This window comes from Notolepis coatsorum, assembly GCF_963971535.1.
Source record: "Notolepis coatsorum genome assembly, chromosome: 14".
Lineage (NCBI taxonomy): Eukaryota > Metazoa > Chordata > Actinopteri > Aulopiformes > Paralepididae > Notolepis > Notolepis coatsorum.
This window is the reverse complement of record NC_140178.1, coordinates 48,259,630-48,277,358: the sequence shown is the minus strand read 5'-3', so window position 1 is coordinate 48,277,358 and position 17,729 is coordinate 48,259,630. Positions and strand designations below refer to the sequence as shown.

Genomic DNA, 17,729 nt, shown 5'->3' with positions numbered 1-17,729 from the left:
TCTACTGCGCAGGCGCACCAACCGACCTGTAGGAGTCGCTGTCCACAACGCCCGATCCCCACCCATCAGTTTCCCACCCCCTAATACGGCCAATGTGTATTAGTACGGACGACCAGCTAAACTGAAAGCAAATGTGGAGCGCTGGGCTCGAACTGACGAGCCCAGCGTCTCCAGCATTTTGTGGCGAGCGCCTTGCCCACTACGCCACGTAGCCGCCCTAGCAAGGTTCTTTGTAGGATTATCTTAGATAGGATACAAGCAGCCTTAGACGGTCAGTTGAGGAAAGAGCAAGCAGGTTTTAGGAAGGATAAGTCATGCACAGACCATATTGCTACTTTAAGAATTATCATCGAGCAGTGAGTGGCAAAACTCCCTGTACATGAATTTTGTAGACTTTGAAAAGCCTAGATAGGGAAGTGCTTTGGAAACTCCTAGGTCACTATGGCCTACCCTCTAGGATCATCAACCTAATAAAGAACATGCATCAGGATTTCAATGGCCGGGTGATCTGCAAGGGCAAACTGTCAGACACCTTTGCCTGACACCTTTGGCAGGGTTGTCTTCTTTCTCCTTTGATTTTCCTCATTGCCATTGACTGGATCATGAGAAGAAGAACTGAAAATCAACGGGACAGGAATCCAGTGGACCTTGTTTACCCAGCTTGAGGACCTGTATTTCCCAGACGACCTTGCACTAGTCTCTGAAAGCCACACACGCATGTAACAGAAGACAGATAGGTTACAGACTAACGGTGACCAGCCTGGACTCAAGATCAACACTGGAAAAACCAAGACCATGAGGTTAAATCCAACAACCCATGATCCAATCACACTGAGGATAGACGACGTGGAGCACTTCACCTACCTAGGGAGTAACATCAGCAGGGATGGAGGAGCAGACGGGGACATAATGGCACGCATCAGCAAAGCACAAGTAGCATTCAGGATACTCTGGCCAACCTGGTTGTCCAAGCAACTCTCCAACAACACCAAGCTACGGATCTTCAATACCAATGTGAAGACTGTCCTGCTCTGAAACGTGAAGACTACCGAGGGCCTCGCAAGCAAGATCCAGGTGTTTGTCAACAAATGCCTGCGCTACATCCTCAAGCTGTGGTGGCCCATCAAAACCACAAATGAAGAGCTGTGCAGAATAGCCAACCAGGACAGCATAGCTACCACCATCAAAAGGAGAAAGTGGAACTGGATAGGGCATACCCTTAGGAAGGACTCAAACAATATCACTAGACAGGCCTTGGACTACCACCCGCAGGGGAAGAGGAAAGCCGGTAGGCCGAGAAACGCCTGGAGACGTTCCACACTCCAAGACCTAAAGAACATCAGAGTGAGCTGGCAAGAAGCAAAGGCCCTGGCCCAGAAGAGAGTGAGATGGAGAGCTCTGGTGGACGCCCTATGCCCCCCAACAGGGTAAAGAGGATTAAGTCACACTGTAGCACTCCACACTTTGATGAACATTGTTACTCAGCTAAGCTGATTCCTGATGACTTGTCGTACAGAACTTGTAAGTCTCTTTGGATAAAAGCGACAGCTAAATGACTAAATGTAGAGTTGAGACATGTGTGAAAATAAATTGGCATTTATTTTCAGTGAAGTACCCCTTTTTTAATAGCAACATGACCAAAGCCAGTGGAATTTGCTTTTGTCACAGGATGTATCAAACACTGGGCTCTACATCATATATATATATATGCTGCAACGATGAGAACATCCACGCATAATTTAGCATCACATAAACGAATGAATATAATATGAGAAGTAGTGATTTAGATTGGCAAATTGAAAAATTATTAAATGATTATAATTAAACATGATTCTAATCATGTGGATCTTACACGCACGAGACTGTCTTAAGATGTCTTCTCTGCCATCCCGTGTAGGTGAATTACAGAAAGCCCTGGACCTCTTCACTGATGCCATCAAGCTCAACCCAACTTCAGCCATCCTGTATGCAAAGAGGGCAAGGTGTGTTATGGTGCTGGATCATATTTACAGTTGTAATATTAACATCATTCTCTTGGTTGATCTGGAAAGTGAGTCATGATGGAAATGCAAGATCTTACCCTTTGGGCTCTTCAGTTTTACTTGTGTTACATTATGATAGTGTGAGTTGTTACTTTATGATATCTGTAGTGAGTTGTCATTATGATACATGTAGTGAGTTGTTGTATTATGATATCTGTAGTGAGTTGTTACATTATGATATCTGTAGTGAGTTACATTATATCTGGACTGTAGTGAGTTGTTACATTATATCTGTACTGTAGTGAGTTGTTACATATCTGTAGTGAGTTGTTGTATTATGATATCTGTAGTGAGTTGTTACATTATGATATCTGTAGTGAGTTACATTATATCTGGACTGTAGTGAGTTGTTACATTATATCTGTACTGTAGTGAGTTGTTACATTATGATATCTGTAGTGAGTTGTTACATTATGATATCTTTAGTGAGTTGTTACATTGAGTCAACACTTAAGAGGTGAATGTTAAAATAACTTTTTGTGTTTATATCAGTGTCTACATCCGGATGCAGAAACCCAACGCAGCCATAAGGGACTGCGACAGAGCAATCGCCATCAACCCAGACTCTGCACAGCCGTATAAGTGGAGGGGGAAAGCTCACAAGTACGTTTCAATATGAATTTCTTAACGCAATCAAAATGCAGCTTAACCCTTCCAGGTGAGGGGGAATTTAGTTCTTGTTCTTATAATGATGCAACAATGGCTACTGGCGATTGAGCGTTGAGAAAACACTTAAAAGAAGATGTCCCCCTGAGGGTTAAGAGATGATGTCCCCCTGAGGGTTAAGAGATGATGTCCCCCTGAAGGTTCAGAGATGATGTCCCCCTGAGGGTTAAGAGATGATGTCCCCCTGAGGGTTAAGAGATGATGTCCCCCTGAGGGTTAAGAGATGATGTCCCCCTGAGGGTTAAGAGATGATGTCCCCCTGAGGGTTAAGAGATGATGTCCCCCTGAGGGTTAAGAGATGATGTCCCCCTGAGGGTTAAGAGATGATGTCCCCCTGAGGGTTAAGAGATGATGTCCCCCTGAGGGTTAAGAGATGATGTCCCCCTGAAGGTGTCCCCCTGAAGGTTAAGAGATGATGTCCCCCTGAAGGTTAAGAGATGATGTCCCCCTGAGGGTTAAGAGATGATGTCCCCCTGAAGGTTAAGAGATGATGTCCCCCTGAAGGTTCAGAGATGATGTCCCCCTGAAGGTTCAGAGATGATGTCCCCCTGAGGGTTAAGAGATGATGTCCCCCTGAGGGTTAAGAGATGATGTCCCCCTGAGGGTTAAGAGATGATGTCCCCCTGAAGGTTAAGAGATGATGTCCCCCTGAAGGTTCAGAGATGATGTCCCCCTGAAGGTTAAGAGATGACTGTCTGTGGTCAAATATGGTGTCTGTGGTCAAATATGCACAGCAGCAGAAAGGACTGCATGCAACCCTAGAAGCGCTGTTCGCATTGTCAGTTTGTGAATTATATTTGTGGTGGTCCTGTCTGATATCATGGTGGGCCACCATGTAAGGGAAACGCTGACTTATGGAAAAACACAAATGCATTCATGTGCTTGTAAAGATATGACCTTGTGGTGCTTTTGCATGACATGAACCGCTTAACCACTCCTTAGTTGTGTAAATGCACGTCTCCATGCTGAGCCACTAGAGCCAGGGGTGGTATATGTCTGGAAATGCACAGCTAATTTGATGAACTGGGCAATCTGAGCTTACTTTCTAGTTGGTTAGCAGCTAACATGTTAGTGTTTGCTTTGTCAAATAATGATCTAAGATCTCAACCGCTCACTCTGCAAAGCAGGATGACTACGCTGCTGGAGGAGGTAATCGTCCACACTCTCGGATCAATGCAGTTTCCATCTAATAAATACTAAGCCTTTGGTCCAACGACCTTCATCGGAGCATTCTTTGCAAACCTTAACTACCGTACCACCAACTTGGTCCAAATAGAACATTGTCTGTTAGTCCACTATAACAATATGGACATCTTTCAGGAAAGATAATTATTAATGGTGCACTCTCCTTTCTAGAGAAAATATATTTTAAAAATGTGTATTTCTGTTTTCATTGTTTACCTCAGTGCCATACTACTGAAGCTGCCTATAGGTTGTCAGGGCCGGGGGAGATCACTACATCTCATAGTACTGTCTGATAGGGTTATGGTGCCTATAGGTTGTCAGATCCGGGGGAGATCATTACATCTCATGGTACCGTCTCTGTGTCTCAGGCTGCTGGGCCACTGGGAAGAGTCGGCTAAAGATCTGGCCACAGCCTGCAAACTGGACTACGATGAAGACGCCAGCGCTATGCTGAAAGACGTCCAACCTAAGGTATGGGACCTAAGACTAAATACATTAACTCAGTAATTAACTCTGCCACTATTTTAAAGGCACTACTAGGAGGATTTGACATCAGTATATCATTGTGAATCCAGACTTTGGCAGAATCACTGCAGAAACATATTGATCTGCTGAAGGCATTACAGAGCAAAGGAAGCCTTTCCAAACAACTTGCTTTATCAACAAAAGGATCTCTATGTTCACCGTTGGCAAGGCTGTTTTTTTCCCTTGTCATCAAAACAAATTCCATGCTGGGGGGCAGGAACAAACCCTTGCAACAGGAAGCAGCAGGGTTTGTGGGAAATGTGGCATTATGAGAATTGAGCTACTAATTGTTTCAGCAATGGTCTCATTTATTGAATTATTCCAGTGTTATATTTTGTTGACAATTCTCCTTGTAGCTTTAAACTTCCATTTCTATCTTACAATAGAATACAAATGAGTCAAATATAGGTAGATATTTTATCTCAACTGCTCCTGATGAGCAGGTTGGCACCTTGCATGGCTGCCTTCACCGTTGGTGTGAATGAATGTGAGGCATAAGTTGTGAAGTGGATCATTTCTATTATTTCAGGCAAAAAAACTGGTGGAGCACAGGCGCAAGTACGAGCGGAAGAGAGAAGAGCAGGACATCAAGGAGAAGAAGGAGAGGATAAAGAAGGCCAGGGAGGAACACGAGCGCGTCCAGAAGGTGAGTAGCCGCTTGGGAAGGAAGTTTAATGAACAATGCTGACCCCCTCCGGCTGGCGGGGGAACCTATGGCTTCCCATGCGCGAGACCTGGTGTTTGAATGCAGATGTTGTTCGGGGGAAAGCAGACTTCAGCATCAGAATGACGCCGGCGCTCTGCTGTGCCGGAGGCGCCTGCGTGTTTCCCATTAACCATATTCACACGGCAGCCATTTTGCTCATGTCATGCTCAGGTTGGGATTCCTTTCCTAACCTGAGCATGACTTAACATAACGTATCTAAAATAGTCATTTGAAATGGGCATCAAACCTAATGTTTCTGACCGGTTTCCTTTCTTCCTGGTTGTGTTTCTCCAGGAGGAAGAAGCCAGACAAGCTGCTGGAGGAGGAGGAGGAGGAGGAGGAGGAGGAGGATCTGGTGGATTCCCAGGTGAGTGTTCATATAGAGGAGGATCTGGTGGATTCCCAGGTGAGGGTTCATATAGAGCAGGGGTGCCCAACCTTTTTTGAACCAAGATCTACTTTTTAATTTACCACCTAGCCGAGAGCTACCAGCCAAAATTGTATATTCTAAGCAGTCATTTGAGGCTTTATAAAAGCAGCATAATTAACACAAATCTGTCGGTGCCGAGTCCGACCTCATCTTAAATAACAAACGGCATTGCTTGTTGTAGTTAACAAGGAGAGGCAGAGTTGATTTTGCAAAAAAAAAAGTCTAGATCGACTGGTTGGGCACCACTGATATAGAGTATTGCTGATTGGCTCGAACACGGTAGTTTACAAACGGTGAAGCACAATTCAAGTCAATAGAAACTGTAATTTATTTCTTTAATTTGATTTAATATCTATTCAATTAGGCTTGATGGTGCTGGTTTCAGGGGTCCAGCACCTGCCATTGTTGTAAAAAGATGTAATTTGTTGAACTGTGTAGTAAATGGTAATTCCGCACAAGGCAAACTAGCGACATCTGCAGGACTGGAGGCGCACTAGAAATATAATTTAACGTTTTAGATCTTCACACATCCACTGAAAAAAAGGATAGATTAAAAGAGATTTTTGGATTTTAAGTGAACCAATTCAATATACATTTATATTTTCCTGGCCCAAGTCTCACCATGTATCACAAGTGAATTTAATCAGATAAACTGGTGTAGGATTATTCATATTATTATTCATATTCTCAACCATTACATCTCTTGTAATTATGATGTGCATGGTGTGAATGACATGGTATCCATTGGGTATTAAAAAGTCTTAAGAAGTATTACATTCATAATTCTCAATTTAAGACTTTAAAAGGTACGGTATTAGAAAGTCTTAAATTGCACAGGTATTACATTTGGGGGGGCAGCCTGGCTGTTGGGAGATTAAATAATATTACATGTTTTTGTATTCAAGTGGTTGTTTTTTGTGGGGCTACCAGGAGCTTGATGCGTCTGGCGAGAGCTTGTATGAAACGGAGCGCAGGTGCTTTGGTTCCATGTGTCCAGTTCCTGGTGTGATTCACGCATGAAACCCACCAGGCACGGGCGCAAGCACTGGCGGGTTTCGTGCGAGAACGGCGCGCGTGGCCATCCACACAGAGTCCGACTTCAGAGCGGGCGAAAGTGCACGGAGGAAGGCACATTTACATTGGATTTCCAGTTCTATTGTCCATTTTGCATGTATAATCAGTTATTATATAATTAATTAGAATGTTAGAATTCATTTTAGAATGATTAAATCAGTGCGACTGTACTCCTGAAAAAGTATAGTATGGTTTATTTGTATTGGGAAAGATACAGACACATTAGCTGGTTGAACAACATCTATATGTGTGGTAATAATGCAGATATTGAGTATTTCTGTGGAAATGCGCATGGTGCACGTCTCTGAATCCAACCAAATTGATTAAATTCGCTTCCCGCCCGCGTGCGGCCAGTGCGAACAGCCTGTTAACATGGGAGCGAAAGTGAAACTCGAATCGCCTCACGCCCGCGTCCCGCGCCTGGTGGGTTTTGTGCGTCACACATTCACATGTAGCCGCCGACATAACAACAGGCTGCTATTTCATTCATAGGATTGATTTCATGATTATGTAACTAATGGCAAGCTGTACATAACATTGGCAACTCATTATGATTAGATATAATATTGCACACAGCAGAATTGAGAAGGATGTAGCTGTGGACACATGCGCTCTCTCTCTCTCATACACACCATCTTAAAACCTAAACTTTCTGTGTGTGCATGTGTCGCTATGTTTTTTTTTCTTTTTATATATATATATTTTGCTAGTATGGTCGCAAAATTTGCTCTAAGTGATATTAAAAAAAGTCTTAAATTTAACTTGTCGAAACCTGCAGATACCCTGAAAGTCCATATACCGTAATTCCTCTAATAGTAACCGGGTCTCAAATACAAGCCGGGTCTCTATTAATGGCCGGGTGCGCTCTTGAGCTAAGCAATTATAAGCCGGCCTCCTAATACAAGCCGGGTTACTAATATACTGAGCTGCATACTGAGCTAGTTACTTGATTTCACTTTGAAAACGTGGAAATGACCAGTGACCACCTGTAATTGCACTGTTTACTATTTCATACAGTACTTGGTTTCAATAAATGAACCCAGTACATTTTACTGGGTTCAAACTGACACAAAATGTTGATTTATTCATTATGATCCATTTAAAAATTTGAAATATAGGCCTCCCTCTTATACAGGCCTCCTCCTAATACAAGCCTGGTACCCGCTACAGTTGAAACAAATACAAGCCGGGGTTACTATTAGAGGAATTACGGTAGTCGAACTTGCTACTAGAGTTACTAAAGCTAATCCTGATTGTAGGTGGAGCTGGCTTCCCAGGCGGAGGTGCCTTCGGTATGCCTGGACTGGGGGATCTCTTCAAAGACCCTGAAGTGCTCAACGCCATGAAGGTGAGTCACTTTTAAGTCACTCTTCCAGAAATCTGGGTGTGGGAAGCGAATGATTGACACTCTGTTGTAATTCTGACATTCATTGTTGTAATTCTGAATGTTGCCAGGTCAAACCGCATGACCGCTACACCGGGTTGAATTTTAGAAAACACAAGTGATGAGTCACTCGTGAAACATCTTCTGATTTACACCAAACTCGACATGCGTGTTTTGTCTGTGACGGGGACGACATGTTGTGCAAAGCTTTGGTGCTATAGACCACCGCAGCAACACTTCCGTTATTCTGAAATCCTGGGAGAGGGAGCGGGGGGAGAAAATGTATTAATGTGGATGAGAGCCTTGGCATTAAGTGGTTGTAGCTACGGCTGTGGGGGTGCTGGAGACATGATCCAATAGACTTTTATACACCCGGGTCTCCTGAACACGGAGCGACCAATCTCAACTTTCTCTGCCGAGCTATAGTCACTTTTCCGCACCTACTCTGAACTCTGCATGCGCAGATTGATAAACCTAGATCTGTGGACAATCCAGAGAGACTCCGTGGGCAATCTGCGCATGCGGAGTTCGGGAGTAGGTGCTGAAAAGTGACTATAGCTCGGCCGAGAAAGTGCCGATCGACTTGGGATTGGTCGCTCCGTGTTCAGGAGACCCGGGTGTATAAAAGTCTATTGGATCATGTCTCCAGCACCCCCACAGCCGTAGCTACAACCACTTAATGTCAAGGCTCTCATCCACATTAATACATTTTCTTCCCCTGCTCCCTCTCCCATGAGCTCAATGTAACACGGAAGTGCAATGGTGTGCCAGTGCCTCAAATACCACACCAATCGGCCAGATGGTGACCTGTAAAGGTCAAAATGTACAACTTTGACGACAACTTTGACACAAGACTTATTTATAGCCATCCTTTGTCTACAACGTTGCCACTACACGTGTGGTCTCTGACAAGAACAAGTTACAGGTTGAAAAACCCCTCAGTTCTGAACTAGGCAAAATCTGCACCTGGCTCACTGATAACTAACTATCATTACACCTGGGTAAAACTGAGTCCATTCTATTCGGTTCAAATAACAAACTCGGCAAGACCGACGGCTTCTCGGTTACAGTGGGTGACAATATTGTCACAAGGAAAGATGAAATTACCTACCTAGGTTCCATCCTAGAGGCAAATCTTTCCTGTGACAAAATGGCATCCAATGTAATAAAAAAAGTCAACCAACGAACTAGATTCTTGTACCGGATCTCCTCTCTGGTAAACAAGAATACCCTGAAGACTCTGGCAGGAGCACTCATTCAAGGGTACTACGACTATGCTTGCACCTCAAAGGCGCTAAAAACAAAATTACAAACATCACAAAATAAACTGGTCCGACTACTGCTTGACCTTACTCCTAGAACCCACCTCACCCCTGCCCACTTTGACAACCTAGGGTGGCTTAGAGTAGACGACAGAGTACAGCAACTTGCAATGGGCCTGGTCTACAAGATACACTACACGACCAAGGTACCCATGTACATGTCAAAATACTTCCCAAAGATCAGTGAATACCACGACCACAACACCAGAGGGGGCTCCACAAATCATGTTAAACCCAGATTCGGCTCAAACGAGGGACTAAACGCGTTTCGCAATTATGCCACATCAATGTGGAACGCCCTACCCACAGCTGTAAAGGAATGTGAATCGCTACCCACTTTCAAAACCACTCTCAAAGAGCACCTACGAGAGACTGCAATTCGAAACTGACCCCCTCCAATGTACAGTAAATGTCCTATTAAACCCAATAATACACGGTAGGGATGGGTACCGAATTCGGTACTTTTGAGGTACCGAACCGAAACACGTCGGTACTACAGAGTATCGAATCAAGTGAGAAAAAAAAAAAAAAAAGTACTTTTTTCTTCATGTCAACGTTCACACGCACAACAAACAAAGCAGTCGGAGCAATGACAAGCCGAAAACTGTCGAAATTGTAGTTATTTGAAGTTTGGATTATTTTTTTACGACTGAGGTAGGTAAATTAAATTTCTTGAGACTAAAGTACCGAAAAAAGGTACCGTTGGGTACCGGTATCGATTCACAGGTACCGGTATCGGTTCAAATGTGAAAGGTACCCATCCCTATACACGAGACCCTCTTCTTGGGACCAAGTAAGGTTTCGTCGATAATCCAGTGTACCCCCCACCCCACCTACCAAACCCCCCCCTCCACCCCACCTACCAACCTCAAATGTACAGTTTCTTCGTCAAATGTATATACTCTCTCTTTTAGACTCTTTTTGTATCTCAAACGGTACTGTATTTGTAAATCTGGTATGTCATAAATGTATAGATGTAGCAGTACTGTCTATCTGTATAGGTTATGATGAATTGAAAATGGGGGATCCTGATGTAAACAAGATTAAAGTCTTTCTCTGGTCTGCATCCCCTTAACAATTGTGTGTATTGAGCTGTACTGTATTGTACCCATTCTGCAATCTGTTAATAACATTTTCAATCAATCAATACGTGCATAAAGAGTGACTCCAGTACTCTGGTTGAAGCACATGTCAAGGCAGAAGTAACGGTAAGAATGGGGGGGGTTACATTTCGTCTTTGGTCACGTTCTGCTCCCTTATGGGATATCCTGTGTCACCTAGCGTGACCTTGAAAGAATTCCGCTACTTGCACCTTTACTTGTCCGGCCATGCCCCCTTCCGCCCATATGCATATAAGCGAGGGGCGTGACCGTACTCCGCCTTCCCAATTCTTTCACTTCAGGAAGTGTTTCGCTATACGCACACGGCATGCAAGTGGCTTTTACCTTAGTTATTCTCTGTGGTTGCTATTTTTCGGATCCCGAGGATGGCATCACCAGCAATTTCCGTCGCGACCGCCTCTATGCGCCGCGGGGGTTCCCTAGTCCCATGTTCGTGGTGAGAGGGTGAGCCTCGGCGGCGTGCAGGGCTGGGTGCGCACCGTCCGGAGACCGTTGAGCGCCTCTCTTCAGTGAGGAGGCCCTCCGGCGTCCCCTCCAGGGATGACTTACGGCGCAAGCTCCCCGCTGCTGCTCACTCCCGTCATTCGGTGAGCGGCTGTGGTCGGGCGGTTCCACTAGCACTCCCTCCTCCCAACCTCCGCCGTTCGCTGTGGCAAACGGCGCAGAGTCCGGTGTCGACATCAAACGGACCCCCGACAAGAACGGGCGCGGTCTCTCTGATGGCAGACGATTGCGGCACAAGCTCTCCGCCTGCTTGCTCCCGCCGTTGCTCCCAGTGGTGAAGCAGGCAGGGCGGGTGGTCAGTAGTAGGAGGAAGAGTATGCGGGCCGTGAGATTCAAGTCCCCCGGTCTCTGCGGAAATGCTGGTGCCGGAGTGGGCCCTGCGCCCCCTACCAGCACATCCCAGAATGTTGCATGGAGGGGGCGTCATCTTTGGTGCCTCGACTCCAAATGGCGAGAGACACGAGATGTAAACACGGAGAGAGAAGCTGCTGTTGGAGCTCACCTCGAGGGGAATGCACCACGCCCCGGCAGCAGGTAAGGGGAGCGGGGCTATGCCTAGCAGGCTGTACCCCCCCCCCCCCCCCCCATTTTTCCTTCATCTCTCTCCCTCCGTTTTCTCTCTCTTGTAAACCAAACCCCCATATCCCCCCCCCCCCCATATTCCCCCCTAAACAACTACGTTTCCTTCGATAAAAAGACCCTCTTAGGAGGGGCAGGTTTTTATTGAAGCAGCGTCTAAACTGAACGTGTTGTGTATGCCTCGACGTAGAGTGAGTGAGTTTTACGGGGCAATTTCTTGCTTGTGAATAGGAGCCGCTAGTGCTCGTGTGGCCAAGTTTCAGATAAACGTGGACCTAGGGCTCCCGGTTGGTGGCTAGCTCGTGCTGTGGTTTTCCTAAGCGATGGCGCGTGCATATGCGTATGCTCGCGTGTGGGTTCGCTTGGGAAAACGACTCTGGCTACACTCTGCCCCTCTTCCCCGTTAAGGAAAAAGCTCTCTTCTGCCTTTTTCATTTTACCCCCTATTCTCCCCCCCCCCCCCCTCCTCAAAATACTATGTTTTAAATAAAAAGTCCCTCTAAAGACGAGTTTGTTTGTAACGAGCGTGTGTTTATTCACTGTGTATTTTGAGGTAGCCCTCGTACGAAATAAGTAATGAGGGCCTGTTTGTCTGTTGTAATAGCTAAAGTTGACAGGTGGCGTTCTCTTGTGTGTGGGGAGAGTTGCAGGATTCATGTGGGAACACGCCTTTTTAAACGGGCGTAGACTCTGAATTCACAATAGGTGTTGCTATCATGTTCGCTTGCAAGCAATGTACATAACCAAGGGCGCGGCCTTGTATACGCAGTGTTTCCCCTGAGAAAATATTCAACAGCGGTGATGTGCTGCGCGCACTCTGCCGGAATCCGTGCGTGCGCGTGTGCTGCCGGAATCCATATTAGTGCACGCTGGAGAAATAACTTAAAACTAGGGATGCACGATAATTATCGGGTCGATGATTATCGGGCCGATATCAGCAATTATGACGTCATCCCCGATGAACCCGATAAAATGATTGATAGCTCCGATAATATATAATTCTTTTGGTTAAAAAAATGCGGTGTGGGTGGATTGGGATGAAGGGCGTTTGTTTTTACTGTAGGCAGCGGCTCCTCCCGTTTTGCCAGTACTGTGGTACGACTGATAGCGTGTGGTTTAGGAAGAGGGAGTTTTTCACAAATCCAGCGCTCCCTTTCTCATGCCTGGCTGTGACGTAGTCACGTAACTTTCATAAGCAGCACACTCGGATAGTAAACAAATAAGGTGTCGGTAGTGTGGGACTTTTTCAAAGTTTCAGAGAAACCGTTCGCTTGCTATTTGTAACAAATGCACAAGTTCCACGAGGAGGGAAAGGGGCAACAAGCTATAACACACCCAACCTAATAAGTCACCTGAAACATCACCACCGCTACGATGGTGTATTAAAATCCGACGACGCGCGAGCAGCTAAAGGCTAAGCTGCTGCGAATCCAAAGCCAGCGGCAAAGGAACCGGCGGGGCTTGTACCTATTGACGAGGCGTTTGCAAAATTAAAGACGTTTGACAGATGGCTCAAGCGATCTCTAATTTGATCACAGAAATGATGGCACTTGACGACCAGCCCTTTTCCCTCGTTGAAGACAAATGATTCTGTCGGCTATTTAGTCATTTAGAGCAGGGGTTCCCAAACTTTTCAGGCCGGGACCCAGAAAATAAGGCGTCAGAGAGCCGCGGCCCAATGCACATCGTCAGGCTTTTTTTTTTTTTTTTTGCCAGGCGACCGATTTTTTAAGCCAAATATCACTTCAATCCCATTAAGTTAGTTCAAGTTATAGTTATTCATTTATATGTGCTATTTATGAGAGGGCTAACTTGTTGCAAAATAATAATAATAATAATAATAGCCTCATTAAAATACTATTGTTGCTTCGGTTGTTTTCAGCGTTTTATGTGCATAATCTGTTATTTAGTTTGAAATGTTCATTGAAATAGGTAGATTTTTCGTTTTTATTTATTAAGTTAAAGGGGAACTATTTTACTATTTCTTTCACTATTTGGGCACTTTTACACTTCCTGTGAGTCTATGGAACACCTCAATTTTCTTTTATTCATTGTTTTGTATTTCTAATCAAGTCCTCAAAAACAGCATTTTTCTACCTCAAGATCTCGAGCCGTTTTGAGCCTGGGCTCCAACCACTGTGTGCAGCTCATCATGTACCTGATGCCACACAGCCACATTATCATGCAGCGGTGTCTCTCTGACATCACAAATCAGTACATTTTCAGATGACTCAGTTCAGTGAGGGTGAATATTGTGAGAGGAGAATTGGAAGAATGCGCCAATATGAGAATTAGAGACATAGATCATATTAATATAAGTTCACATAGCTAGGAAACAATGCTGAACACTCAAAGGCCATTTATAAGATAGTTCCCCTTTAATATAAAACCATATAGTCACATTTTTTAATACAACTAGAAACACTGTCCTGGCCTGCTTCTAGTTCAGTGGCCTGGAAAAAAAGAGAGAAAAATTTACCATCTCGCGGCCCTCCCGTGGCTGCTCGCGGCCCACCTTTTGGTTGCGACCCCGACTTTGGGAACCACTGATTTAGAGCCCAGGTTCATAATTCCATTATTTGGAAAATAAATATGGTCACTTTATTAACAGTCAAAACTGTTGTCTTGGCTTTGTTTTGCTCATAGTAGTAACGCTCATGTCATGATAAATCTGGTTAGGTCAATAATAATACAATAAATATATATATATCGGTATCGACCTTGAGGAGCAGAAAGTTATCGATATCGGGGTAAAAAAAATCGATATCGTGCACCCCTACTTAAAACTACCGTAGAATTGTTCGTCAGGTGGCGTAGCGGAGATTGCGCTCGTCACCAATGCAAGAGGCTGCGGTCTCGACTCCCGGAGTCGGCATTGCCTTGGCTTGATCGTCATACTAACTCGTTTGGCTGAGTTAGGGGGAGGGAAGTCATGGGTGGGAATCTGGCATTGTGGACAGCGACGCCTACAGGTCAGGTCTGGGCGCTTGCTCAGCGGAGGCAGGACTTGATGAAGGCAGCGTGACCTCCCACACGTTACACTTCACCAATGAGAGTCCTCTCTGCCAGGTGAAAAAAGAGTCACTGGCTGTCGCCGCGTGTCGGAGGAAGCGTGCGGATGACTTCAGGGTTCCCTTGTACCGACCAGTAGGAGAACATGCGCACAACAACCAGGCGGGGGGGGGGGGGGGGATTGGCACAACGACTAAATTGGGACGGGGAGAAAAACAGAGAAATCTGAGAGGATAAAATAATAAAAAATTGTTTGAGATACTAACTGTAACATACACATCATAACACTACAACAGCACTTTACACCTAAGAAGTCTCAGTGGCATAGCTCTTTGGTAGGGGAATTCACTGGTAGGGGGCCCATTGATGCTGAGACGCATACAAGCGGCCAGATGGTCTCCCTGCAGCCTTTTCCTTAGGTCAGTCTTTTACATTAAGCACCCCCCACAGCCCAAATGAAATTATGAAAAAATATATATATATTATTATTATATATTTTTTTTAATAGTCTAGTACTCTAGTTCATAGCAGCGGCGGTCCTAATTCAGCAGCGGAGTGCGGCCTCAATAGGGGGGGTGGGGGGGCCCGGACCCTCCCCGGTGTTCTGATGGTTGTAGGGGACCTCAGCGGGTGCATTTGTCGTCTCTCCGCGTCCTGCTCCGACCTTATGTCGCAGAACGTGACCAAAGACTAAATGTAACTAAGGTTATCCTATAACTGTAGTTACATGAGTCTTTGGGAGCGTTCTGCTCCCGAACTCACTGAGGACCCCTGTCTGTCTTCCTACCGAAGGTCAAGACTCGGGGAAGGCCGGTACTCGGGGAGTACCGTCACGCCCCTCGCTTATATGCATATGGGCGGAAGGGGGCGTTGGCTGGACAAGTAAAGGTGCAAGTAGCGGAATTCTTTCAAGGTCACGCTAGGTGACACGGGATATCCCATAAGGGAGCAGAATGCTCCCAAAGACTCATGTAACTACAGTTATAGGATAACCTTTGTTTCCTGTAGCCAGAGTTACATGCTTGTTTAACCCCTTGTTGATCCTGCTCAGGAAATCAAACCAACAGCTACATTATTGATTATCATGTAAATCACATGTATTTGTACAGAGATCACATGGAATAGCCCAAGGCGAGAAGAAACATCACAATAGATCAAAAACAAAAACACCATAAAATCGAAATATGCGACACTCTCAGACTTTCCCCAATGAAGATGAGGAACGACTCACTAAAAACCTAGCAATAGGGGGAAAAAAGCACCACAGGCGACGTGGAGGAGAGAAACCTCAGATGGGCTGTTCTCAAAGGGTATCCCCCAACAGGATGTTGGTGATAATTAGTGTTTCAATGGATGATAGATGGATGGAGATTGGAGAATAGAACAGGCGAATCATTGTAATGAATGTGTAGAATAGAACGGGCGAATCATTGGAATTAATGTGTATACATGTAATGAAGCATAGAAAAGGAATCTGATCCCATTTGTCTCGTCTCGAACTCCAGGACCCAGAGGTGATGGCAGCCTTCCAGGATGTGGCCCAGAACCCAGCCAACATCTCCAAGTACCAGAGCAACCCCAAGATCATGGCCCTCATCACCAAGCTGAGTGCCAAGTTCGGGGCCCCGCCACAACCCTAGGGGGGGAGGAGAGAAGAGGACGGAAGTGAGAGGAGGAGGAAGAGGTGGTGCGAGAGCACGGGTGTGTGGTCAGGAGCATCTGGAGAGCCGCAAAGCTTCTTAACAATATTATTCCACTGTGTATGGATGGGAATGGATATGAAAGAATGATGTCACACAGTGACTAAAGGCATGCTGATAATTTTCTACTAGACACAGGTTTGGGAGGTGATGATGGGACAACTGTCCTCCCTCTCATCCCCTCACTTTACTAGGGCTTTGCTTTAACAATGAGAACCTGTATCTGGAATAACTTAAAGGGGCACTTCACCAAAAAAGAACAATGCTAATTTATTATGCACATAATCACACACACAAACTTATATTTAGTTTAACAGTTATTGAGAGTTAATGAGTTTGAATATGTCCTCCAGTGATGTCATCGGTGGACATTGAATCTTTGTGTTGTGCTAATTACGGCTCAATTCAATTATGTGTTGATGGAAAACATTGCAGTAGGAATCGACTGTCGGCGTGTATGATTTACATGCAAAGTAAATCTGCATTGTTTTTTTAGTGCAGGTGGCGTTCTTGCATTACCACCAGCTCAGAGGAAAATCTTGGAGCCATTTCTCTGATCATGGGGCATCTACTGCTGTGTGTGTCTCTCTCTCTATGTAGTGAGCCATTCAAATGTTGTCGTTTTCTTCTCCCTGTTACTGTACCTGATTTTTATTTTTCCTCTCAAATTTTGTAATGTTTTTCCCCCCTCTCCTTTACAGTAAAGTAATACCTTCCGTCAAATCCTTCCAAATGCAAAAAAAAATGTTACTATCCTTTTTTTGATTTTGATTATGTAAAAAAAAAAAAATCAGTAAACCTTTGGTTGTTGCAAAAATGGCTTTGATATTCTCTCCTTTATTCACTTTGTATTCTCATAGCTGACGTCTCGTGTGACTAGACTAAACCAGAGATTATTGTTGAGAATCTGATTTATTGAATATGAAGATCCCTTTGATTTATCTGAACAGGCAGACACTTTGTCATGTTCTTGAAGGGGACATGGGTTTGACGGTGTGAACATTTAGGTGCAGGAAAAGGACATTAGTGCTCCTTGCCGTTTGACCGGGGTTTAGATTAACAACTCTAAACAAGCTGTCTAGTATTCTTGCCTGTTGTGATGTACACAAGACGCAAGCAATATATTGGCTTTAATTAATAAGTGCTTTATGGGGGGGGGGGGGGGTTTGACTACCACTTCCATTAAACCTCATTCCGTTCAATTCATGGCTACTGCTGAATATTTTGGACAAGCCCTGTCTGAAGGTTTCTAGCCACAGGTTTATTAAACCAACCCTGCATTTGGGGTTCAGGGACAGGACAAAATGTTGATTAACATTTTAATAACTTGATACTACAGGTTGTGAGATCCAGGCAACTAATCTAATTTTCTTTTTTATATACACTGCTCAAAATTAAGGGAACACTTAAACAATACATCCTAGATCTCGAATGAAATATTCCAGTTGAAAATCTTTATTCATTACATAGTGGAATACG

At 44.8% G+C, this 17,729-nt stretch overlaps 1 protein-coding gene across 2 annotated transcripts in view; it reads left to right on the top strand.

Annotated features, from left to right (window-relative positions):
• The window catches only part of st13 (ST13 Hsp70 interacting protein), a 55,875-nt gene extending 38,805 nt beyond the window's left edge, over positions 1 to 17,070 (top strand). The window contains exons 7-13 of one of the 2 annotated variants that reach the window (XM_084328182.1): positions 1,898 to 1,982; positions 2,535 to 2,645; positions 4,262 to 4,364; positions 4,948 to 5,064; positions 5,419 to 5,491; positions 7,888 to 7,976; positions 16,056 to 17,070. In XM_084328182.1, coding sequence (XP_084184308.1) covers positions 1,898 to 1,982; positions 2,535 to 2,645; positions 4,262 to 4,364; positions 4,948 to 5,064; positions 5,419 to 5,491; positions 7,888 to 7,976; positions 16,056 to 16,190 — 713 coding nt within the window. In that variant the 3' untranslated portion in view covers positions 16,191 to 17,070. Of the gene's footprint in view, positions 1 to 1,897; positions 1,983 to 2,534; positions 2,646 to 4,261; positions 4,365 to 4,947; positions 5,065 to 5,418; positions 5,531 to 7,887; positions 7,977 to 16,055 lie in introns of both variants that reach the window. The other variant, XM_084328181.1, reaches the window with a different exon arrangement.
• The last annotated feature ends 659 nt before the right edge of the window (positions 17,071 to 17,729 follow it).